Source organism: Hirundo rustica, chromosome 16, assembly GCF_015227805.2.
Source record: "Hirundo rustica isolate bHirRus1 chromosome 16, bHirRus1.pri.v3, whole genome shotgun sequence".
NCBI classification, from domain to species: Eukaryota; Metazoa; Chordata; class Aves; order Passeriformes; family Hirundinidae; genus Hirundo; species Hirundo rustica.
The window spans coordinates 6,603,291-6,613,028 of NC_053465.1; the positions used below are offsets into that span (position 1 = coordinate 6,603,291).

Sequence of the window (9,738 nt, forward strand, 5' to 3'; positions counted from 1 at the left end):
AGTGCAATGTGGCAGAGCCAGAGCGGGAGCTGGGGTTGTCTGAGCTGCCAGCATCACTCCAGGCTTGCGGCAGGGAGGCCCCCGTTCCTGGATGGGGATAAGTTCAACGGGGGTGAGTGCCATGGTACCCCCATCCCCGGCCAGCTCCTCACCAAACTCCACCTCCCTCATCTGCCCCACCGCAGGTTTTTTCTTGTTTCCATTCAAAATCGTAATGCCCCTCATGTCCACTTTTATGGCGGCCAGGCAAGGACATGTGGTTATTTTATGGGTGTTGTGTTTAAAGAAGGGAGGGACAAACCCCTTCTCTTTTGGAACATAAGCTTAGGTCTTTGGCTGATAATTAACCATGGCCATAAAACCTCTGATGTGGGAGCAAGCGGAGCTCACCCCGGAAGCGCTGCTGGGCTGTCACCTCACACCAGTGCCCTGCTGACCACTGACCACCATCCCCTCCTGTCCACTCCAGGATGGCTGTGCCACCCTCCACCTATCCCCGTCGCCTCCTGCCCCTCTTCCTGGGGCTTTTCCAGACTGCCCTGCTCCTCTTCTTTGCCCTCTTCGTCACCTATGATGAGCCCTCGGCGCAGGTGGAGGATACCGGCTTGGTGGTCTACAGCATCTTCCCCTTCTTCCAGGACATCCAGGTGATGCTGGTGGTGGGGCTGGGACTCCTGCTGACCTTCCTGCCCCGCTACGGGTTCAGCTCCCTCACCCACAACTTCCTCCTGCTCAACTTCTCCATGCAGTGGGCGCTGGTGCTGCAGGGCCTGCTCCACCACCTCCACCAGGGCCAGATCCACCTGGACCTCCACAAACTCCTCGTCTCTGAGTTCGCTGCTGTGACAGTGCTCATCTCCGTGGGGGCCGTCCTGGGGAGGGCCAGCCCCTGCCAGCTGCTCGTCATGGCCGCCTGTGAAATCCCCGTCTACCTGGCCAGCGAGTGGGTCATTGTCACCTATCTGGGCGTCCTGGATGTGGGCGGCACCATCACGATCCACATCTTCTCCTGCTATTTCGGCCTCGGCGTGTCCAAGGCTCTGTTCAGAGCAACACAGCAGCCACTGCACCCCAAGGAGACCCCAACACCCGGCTCTGACCTCATGGCCCTGGTGGGGACGCTCATCCTCTGGGTTTTCTGGCCCAGCTTCGTGGCTGTCCTCTGCCAACCGGGCGATGCCCAGCACCGCGCCATCCTGAACACCCTCCTGGCCATGAGTGCCAGTGCCATAACCACCGTGGTGGCCTCCAGCCTGCTGCACAGGGACGGCAAGCTCAGCCCCGGCCACCTGCAGAACGGCAGCCTGGCCGGCGGGGTGGCCATCGGCGTGGTGGCTGACATGGCCGTGCCACCGGCGGCCGCCCTCGCCCTGGGCAGCCTCTCAGCCGCGGTGTGCGTCCTCGGCTTCAGGTTCCTCACCCCGCTCCTGGGGAGGAAGCTCACGCTTCACGACCAGTGCGGCATCCACAACCTCCACGGCTTGCCCGGCATCCTCGGCGCCGCGGCCAGCGTGGTGGCCGTCCTGCTGGCATCCAAGGACATCTCCGGATCCCAGCCCTCTCAGCTGTCCCCCGCTGGCGGCAATGCCAGCGAGGTGGTGGAGGGACAGCGGTGGGGCCGCGGGGTGGGCGGGCAGGCGCTGTGCCAGGCAGCGGGGCTGGCGGTGGCCCTGGGTGCCTCGCTGCTCGCCGGGCTGCTCACCGGGGCCGTCCTCCGGCTGCCCTGCCTGGCCCGGCCGCCCCAGCGCCTCTGCTTCGATGACTCGCTGTATTTCAAGATCCAGGAGCAGGCTGAGAGCCCGGGGCCAGACAGCAGCGCTGAGGAGGGAGCCCTGGCTCTGAAGGAGCAGGTTTAGGCAGTGCAGCAGCAGGGAGGGCCGGGGAATGTTCCCGACAGGATCGGCAGGCAGGAGATGCTGTCTGCACTCGCTCCTGCCCCATGCCTGGTTCTGGCTCTCGAGGATGCCGGCATAGCTGGGTCAGCAGCACAGCGCCGGTCACCTCTCCGTCCTCCCAGCCTGCAGCTGAAACCCCTCTCCCGTGTCCCAGGGGCTCCCAGCGTTCGTTCATTCCCGGCGGCAGCCAGAGAAAGGACCTGCTCAGAGTGTCACCCCCAGGGTGGTTAACAGTCCCTGACGGACCCAGAGGGCCGCTCTGCGGGGCCCTGGCTTCGGTCTCAGCCAGCAGCATCACCCTCCGTGCTCACCCCGACCCTCAGCTCCAGGTTCCCCTGCCCACAACGGGCAGCGCCTGGAGGATGCTGCCAGCTCGGGCCACAGCTACAGGAAGGGAACTCTGCATCCGCTGCCCGGAGTGTGGAACTGCAGCGGCACGGAGACGGCCCCAAGCAGATCCCCACAGGGACCTGATAACCCGAGCTGGGCAATTCACCCTCCAGGAGAGTTTGCAAAGGAAAGCGCCAGCTTTTTTTACCACATGCAGAAATAAGGATGCAGCCCAAGCACGGCGAGGAGCCTCGGAGAGAGCCAGGATGCAGGAGGCACCCGCAGCACCCTCATCCCACCCCGAAGCTGGAGCTGGGAAAGCTGCGCCAGCATCCCAGGAAGAGCAGCGGCCCCATCCCATCCCACCACGGGCAGCGAGCCGCTTCCACCCTGCGGAGGACAAAGCCTGCGGTCCATGGCTGGCATGAGGCGGGCTGGGAGCGCGGGGCCGCATCCTGCCCGGAGAGCGAGGGCTGTGATTCACATCCCCCCCGCCGTGAATCACCGCTGCCCCTGCGCCCCCACGGATCCCGCTGCTGCCGAGACAATGCGGGCGATGCTCGCGGCCTCCCGAGGGGGTCGAGGCCACCGAGCCCCCCAGCGCTGGCTGCAGGAGTGGGGGGCTGTCGGCGCGGCTGGGGGTCCCCAGCCCTGAGCTGGTGGGAGAGGGGCTGGATCCCTTCCACCCGGTGCAGCCCCAGGCGGAGCCAACACCAAGAGGGAGAGAGGCTGGGGAATTCGCCCTCCAATAATCACAAACAGGCTTGGGGGCCCGGGCGTGTTTGGTTAATTGTTAGAATAAAATATTGCCGAGCTCTGACAAAGAAATCCTGCCCCGCAGCCCGGCGCGGCCGAACAATGGGCCCCGGCGCAGGATGCTGCGGGCTGAGCGGTGGGGCCAGGGGCCTTGCGGGCGGGAGGCAGCTCGGTTCCCCCTTCCCCAGACGCCCCAGAAGCCCCCCATCTTTTTGGCAGCTCGGTGTGGATGCGCCCATGAGAGCGCGGAGCCATCGGAGCGGGGACCGGCCCGACCCCTCCGCATTGCCCTGTTCCCGCTGGGTGCCGAGAGCCGCCGGCACCGGGACCAGCACCGGCACCGGCACCGCCCGGGGAGCAGCGATACCATCGGGGCCGGATCGGCAGCACCCAGAATCCGCGAGAGCTCCCGCTCAGCCGGCATCCCAGCCCCGGTGGCTGTGCCCGCGTCCAGGCCGGCTGGTTCCGATGGCAGCTCCGGCACGGGGGCAGCGGCGCCGGGGGCTGCGGGCTGCCGGTCGGGAAGGGGCCGTGGAGAGGAGCCGCACACACAGGCGTGTGCACACCTGTGATCACACACACGTGTGTGCACAGCCCTGCATGTGCCCAGACTCACAACAGCCCGGGCATGTGCCCAGACACAGAAGTACACACTCAGGCGCAGACACATCCGTGCACACACACACTCACACACTCATGCACACACACATCCGTGCACACACGTCCCAGCACTCGCTCGCACCCACATGCAGGCACAGCCCCCAGGCTGCCAAGCTCTTGCTGTTGGAGACAGCGGAGCAGCCGCTTTCCAGCATCTCCCAGCCCTTCCCAGCGAGGATGGGGACGCAGGCTCCCGCTGAGCCGCCCGCGGCACCCAGTAGGGGAGCGAGCGATGAGGGCGCAGGGAGGGAGCACACCCGGAGCTGGGCCCGGGCACACCCCGCCTCCCGGCTGGCATGTCCTGGCACGGGCACCCCGGCACGCCGCGGAACAATCTGGTCGGCAGATGCTCCAAAAACCAGCAAGAGGCTCAAGAAATGATGGGGGGGTCGGCTCTTTCCCGCTGCCCAGAGGGGCTTAGGCACGCGGTGACCCACGGCCGGGGCTGCTGGGACACACCTGGGTCATGGCACGGCTCCATCAGCCTCAGTCCCGGCCATCCCTCCTCCCTGAGACCCGCTGTTCTGCCTCTGGGTGTGCTGCCCAGAGCTCCCTGCTCCTCCAGAACCAGTCACTCTCCAAAGGATGGAGCAGTCAGATATTTTGCAGAGCCTCCAGCGTTTATCACACTGTAAATCTTGGCTTTCAGCAGCTTCACGAAGCTGCAGAGAAATGAGAGAGAACAAAACGCTGCTCTGCTCCATCAGACACAGCCCGCGTGTGCCAGGGCTGCCAGGGGTTGCGCCCCCAGCCCAGTGCAAAGGGAGGAGGATTGAAGCAGAGGGCTTAGGTGGGCAAGGGTGCCCCGGAGCCAAGAGGGGCTGCCAGCACCCCAAGAGAGTGATGGCTCGGGACAGCTGCATTTTGGTGGAACAGTGGTGGTGAGGAGGGCTGGAATGTGCCTTTGTGGAACCACAGCAGTGGTCCCCCAGTGTGAGGGCCAATATCCCCATGCACAGTTCCTGGGCATGGTATCCCGGTGTGGACCCACAGAGCAGCACCTGGGCGTTGCACCCAGGCATGGCACCCCACTCTGATCCCCATCACGGTCCCCAAAACAGTGCCCCGCATGCTGGGTTCTGCTGCTGCCCCTGAGCTTAGCCCTGAGCTGGGTTGGGATGCAGCCCACTGATCCTGGCAAGGAGCACCAGCTCCCATCGTCGCCCCTATCCCTGTCCCCGCAGCCCCTGCACCAACCTCCACCTCCCAGCGGGACCCTGCTGTGATTGCAAAACAAGCGGGGAGGGGAGGAAGCTGAGATTGTGCTGTTCGGATGCAGCTGGCAGAGTGGCACAGGGCACAGGGCGGGGATGTGGGCACGGCCGGGAGCCCCCAGCCCCTGCAGCCCCTCAGCTCTGACACCCGTGTGCAGCGTTTCCACATCCCTGCGGCCCCAGCGCGGAGGGGCTTGCACAAGGGCACACGGGGACCCGAGGCGAGGCAGGGGCTGGCTGGGCGCTGAGCTGCTGCCAAGTGCCTGGCACAGCACGGGGGGACCGGGGGGGCCACGGCAGCAGCTGGAGCCACATCAGAGCGACCCCCCCGGAGCAGCCGGGAGCGTGCGGTGCTGCCCTCGAAGGAAATGCGCTCACTCCCATGTGCTGCACACTTGGGTTCGCCTCCCTGCTATTTTTATTTGACTTTTCAGGGCCTGTTTCCTTTTTCCGGCTGTTTTCGCTGTGATTCCACCATCACTTCGACCTGGTTTTTTTCCCCCCCCCTCCCTCCCTGTTGCTTCTTCCTCCACTCTTTCCTTCCTTTCCATGCACTCATTCCCCCTGCAGCAGCAGCTGCCTCTGAGGGACGGGCAGTAAAGGGAGGCGGTTTTTGCTGTGATTTATCTGGGAAGGTGCTGACTGGTCACTGGAAGGGGGGGACTTTGCTCCAGCCTTGATAAAGAAAAAGGCTGTGAGTCACCCTGGCCCCAGCCACCGTCCCGATCCTGTTGGTGCTGGAGCTATCAGGTCGTGCCGTGGTCCCAGCCTCATCCCTGGGATATCAAATCAGAGCATCAAATAGGGCTATTTTGGGATGCTAGTGGTTTGTGGATAAGTGGTTGGGATAAGGGAGGATTTTTTTTTTTTGGCACTAAACCAGTGCAAAACCTCCTGTAGGGGCAGCAGAAAGGGCAGTGCTCGCTCCCGAGGTGGAGGATGGAGCTGAGAGGAAGGAGCTCAGGCATTGCGGGGCCAGCCAGGGAGGAGCACGGCACCAGGAGGGCGCTGGCGCTGGGATGTGCTGAGCTGTGTCCCCCCGGATGGCCCCCGGTGCCAGCCTGCCCCGTGCCAGGCCGGCAGCATCTTCCAGGGAGCCCCCAGGAGCAGCATCCCCGGGCTGCACCCCCTGCTCTGACCCCAGAACCAAGGTCCCTGTCCTGCCCCATCCGATCACCCGGTCCTGCCTGCACCCTGCGACACCACCCCAGGGACCCCGATGTGCCCAGGGCAGGGAGGGCACTCTCCCGCCCACCCCTGGTTATGAAGCCCTTCCAGCTCCTCCCAGCCCAATTCCCAGAGGCAGGGGGTGTGCAAGGACCCCGAGCACCCCTTGCCTCCTCTCCGTGAATCCCCCCTTCCCAGTTTGAGCCCCCAAAAACCCCCAGGGAAAGCCGCCGCCCACCTCCTCCAGGGCATGGGGGCTTTCCCTACTCAGCAGCAGCTCATTGCCCCCCTGGCCACAGCCCAGGGCTCGGTGGGGACGAGGGCGGGCGATGCTGGCGTGGCCATGGGAACGCGCGGCGTGGGCAGTGCCCGGCTCGCTCGGCACACACAGCCCGCTGCTGCCATCTCGTGTCCTGCGCAGCCGTCCCCTCTCAGGGCCGGGACAGCGCCCGGCGGGGGAAACTGAGGCAGGGGCCCGCTGCGGACCCCCCTGGCTCTTGCTCCAGGGGAAATGTCCCTCCAAAAAAGCAGCTCCTGGTTTCCATCGCCCACACAGCAGGGATGCAGAGAGAGCGAGCAGACGCGGGATGCCGCGGTGCTCTCCACCTGCCTGGGCTTCCACGGGCCCAGCACCATGGCCAGACCCTGCACTGTGCCAGCTCCATCCACAGCACAGGAGCCCCTGGATCACCAGATAAAGCACCCAAAGTCCTTCCAGGGAAGGAGAGGTTTTATTTCTGGCTTCCCAGAGGCTGTTTGCCACCCAACAGAGCAGTGGAGGCCACAGACGGGGTGCTGGCAGAGCACAGGGACAAGAGAGGATGCCCTTCACTTCACCCCACACCCCACCATTCCCTCCCTGCTGGGGCACCCACAGTGCTCCCTGTCACCAAGGCAGAGCCTTGGCCTCAAGCCCCCACACCTGCCAGGGATTTTTGGATATCAGAACTCCCCAGGTTTCCATCACTGCCCAGGGATGCACCTTTAGTTCCCTGTCCACTGTGGGTGCCTGGCTGCTCTGCATATCCCAGCAGTGCCGCAGGGACACCTGTCCCCATCCACAGCCCCAATAACCTCGGAGCCCTGCAGATGCAGAGCCCCCAGAGCCGTGGCCCCACACGTCCTCATTCTGCCCCAAAACACACCCACTGTCCTCAAGAGAGCAGTAGGCGCTACAGGGCCAGGAGCAAATAAGAATCCACACCTCACCTTCTATTTTTGCTTCTTTCCCTTCTTCCCAGAGTTCTGGTGTTCCAGGCTTCTGCCACAGGCATCCCACAGCAAACCACCCTGCCAGCCCCAGCCGCGGGCGGTGGATCCGCTCCCTGGGCACCGCTTGGAGCAGAAGGATGAATTCAGCTCGGGCATCTGCTGGCAGCGACCTTTCTGCCCTCAAGGCTGAGTTTGTCGCAGGTTCCCAAACGAGCCACTGGAGCAGCGCATCCCCCCCTGGCGTGCGGCGTCCCTACGAGTCCCAGGGCTCCCGGCGGGGTGCGTGCAGGGCATTGAGCTTCTCCCAGCAGGTCGCCAGCCTCTCCGCCTTCCTGCCGATCTCCCGCAGCCGCTTCCTCCTGCTGCCGGGTGCCCCGCGCCGGGGCTGTGCCGGGGCGCTGTGCGGGGGGCTCTGCGGGCCGTGTGCCGAGGGAGGGAGCAGAAATCCCCCCCACATCACACAGACATTAGTCAGGGGACAAAAGCCACAGCGCACGGGCTCGGCACGGCTGAGGTGGCCGAACTGCCTGTGGCCATGGCAAGGACACGGTCTCAGGTCCCCAAGAGTCCCCAAAGGTGGCTGTCCCTGTCTGAGCTGGCAGTGTGCACCCCACGGACACCGGATCAGACCTCCAGAGCAGCAGCAGCTCCATCCCACCGGAGGAGACCCGAGGCAAGGTTGTCCCCAGCCAGTGTCCCCAGCAGTGGCAGGGAAGACTGTCCCAGCACCGTGCCAGGGTCAGGCAGAGCTGGGAGCCGGTGCTCCACTGCTCTTGGTTTTCCCTGCTGGTGCTGCCATAGGGATCCCCCTGGATGGGATTTCCCCAGCAGAGGAATCCAGACCAGCCCTTAGGGGAGAAATCCCAGCCCTTGCCTATGAGGACTCAGGAGCAAGAGCAGGACAGGGCAAAGGCATGCACAGGGTGAGCACCCCACCAGGACGGCCATGGCACTGTGGCACATGGAAAAACCCACTCGGGAGCCAGTGGTAAGGCCCCACCAGCCTGGCCCACACTGCCACAAGTGAACTTCCCTCCCTCGGTTATTCTGAAGCTCCCAGGGCTGGATGTGCGATCAGCATTCCCCAGCTCCCAGAATGAAGCAGGCAGAGCCTGGAGACTCCTCATGGGCAGCCAGGAGAGCACAAAACACGGCAAGGTCTGCCCACAGCCCTGGGAACTGGGAGCCACTGATGTGGCTGGGAGGTAGAGGGATTCCTACCTTGCTGATTTTCCTGCAGTTCTCCCGGAGAACAAAGTTGGTGTTCCTGGCCACCCTCCAGACCGCCAGCTCCTCGGGGCCCTGCAGGGTGCCAGCCCCCACCTCCCGCAGGGACATGCTGATGTTGTAGATGGACAGCAGGATCTTCTGGTCCTGCAGAGGAGAAGCACAGGGCCCCGGGCAGGGAGGGAGGCTCCGTGGCTCCCTGGGGGCTCAGCCCACGCCGTGGCCCAGCCCCGGCTCCCTCTGTGCTCACCTTGTCCGAACGACAAGCGGGCCCAGCCCTCCCGCTCCTGTACACAGACCCAGTCAGGTTTCTCTGGAGAAATAAAGCAAGAAGGTCCAGCACCTCGCAGGGTCGGTGCCTCCCAGTTGGAGCAAGGATCCCCCATTTAAACACATCTCCCTCCCCAACACTGCTGGCAAAGAAGCCAGCTCCAGATTAAGCTTCCCTCCCCGCATGCCACAGCAGGGCTGCTGCATCCAGCCCAGCAGCATCCCCAGAGCCAGGGCTGGGCCCCCAGGCAGAGCCCTGCCTCGGCTCACCAGGTTCTGGATCTCATGGAAGATGACGGCACGGTACTGCCGGAGGATTTTGGCGATGCTGCACCTCCTGCCTCTGCTCAGCACGGCCACGAGCAGGAGCAGCAGAACAGCACAGGAGAGCACCCGGGGGAAAATCTGCCAGGGAAGGGCTCAGAGTCAGCTGGGGGTTAAGGAATGTTCTGGGCTCTGCCTTCAACCCCCGGTCAGAAGCTGCATTGGACCTGTACCTGAAGATGCAGCATGTGATGGAGGAGCCTCAGCTGTCTCCTCTCCCAAAGAACTTCCTCCCAGATGAGCCCTCACCCCTTGGAGCAAAGCCCTTGGGAAACTGCTCCAGCCTCAGCCCAGCAGCGCTGCCCATGGCACACACAGAGCTCTCTCTCATGCCAGCAGGTGGGTTCTTGGCACAGAGCTGTGCCAGGGACCTGTGTCAGTCTAGGGGGCTCATCCCTGGGCTCTCTGCCCCAGCATGGTTCCACTAGACCCCCACCTTGTGTCATTTCAAGGCCAGAGAACCTCAAGTGCCAAAACCCAAGGGGAGCAGAGAGGGAGGTGCTGGGCTCCTTGGAGAGGAGCTGGAGGCAGGAGCTGCCTCGTCCACACCAGCAAAATCCACACCTCAGCCCAAACAGATCCAAACACCCTCCAAAGTGTGCTCTCACACCTCTGCTGCATGGATGGAACTAATACAGCATTTTTCCAGCTTCTCCGCAGCTCATGCTCATGCCAGGCCCAGG

General features: G+C 64.1%; 2 protein-coding genes across 2 annotated transcripts; one reads left to right on the forward strand and one right to left on the reverse strand.

Moving 5' to 3' along the window:
* The first annotated feature begins 470 nt into the window (after positions 1–470).
* LOC120760261 (ammonium transporter Rh type A-like) lies at positions 471–3,553 on the forward strand. Its single transcript, XM_040080300.1, has 3 exons — positions 471–1,574; positions 1,638–1,850; positions 3,170–3,553. The coding sequence occupies exons 1-3, from the start codon at positions 471–473 to the stop codon at positions 3,551–3,553; spliced, it is 1,701 nt and encodes a 566-aa protein (XP_039936234.1).
* A 3,934-nt stretch (positions 3,554–7,487) lies between these two features.
* On the reverse strand, positions 7,488–9,243 carry C16H20orf204 (chromosome 16 C20orf204 homolog). Its single transcript, XM_058422748.1, has 5 exons — positions 9,229–9,243; positions 9,002–9,136; positions 8,712–8,774; positions 8,456–8,608; positions 7,488–7,646 (listed from the first exon to the last, which is right to left on the reverse strand). The coding sequence occupies exons 1-5, from the start codon at positions 9,241–9,243 to the stop codon at positions 7,488–7,490; spliced, it is 525 nt and encodes a 174-aa protein (XP_058278731.1).
* Positions 9,244–9,738: the final 495 nt, after the last annotated feature.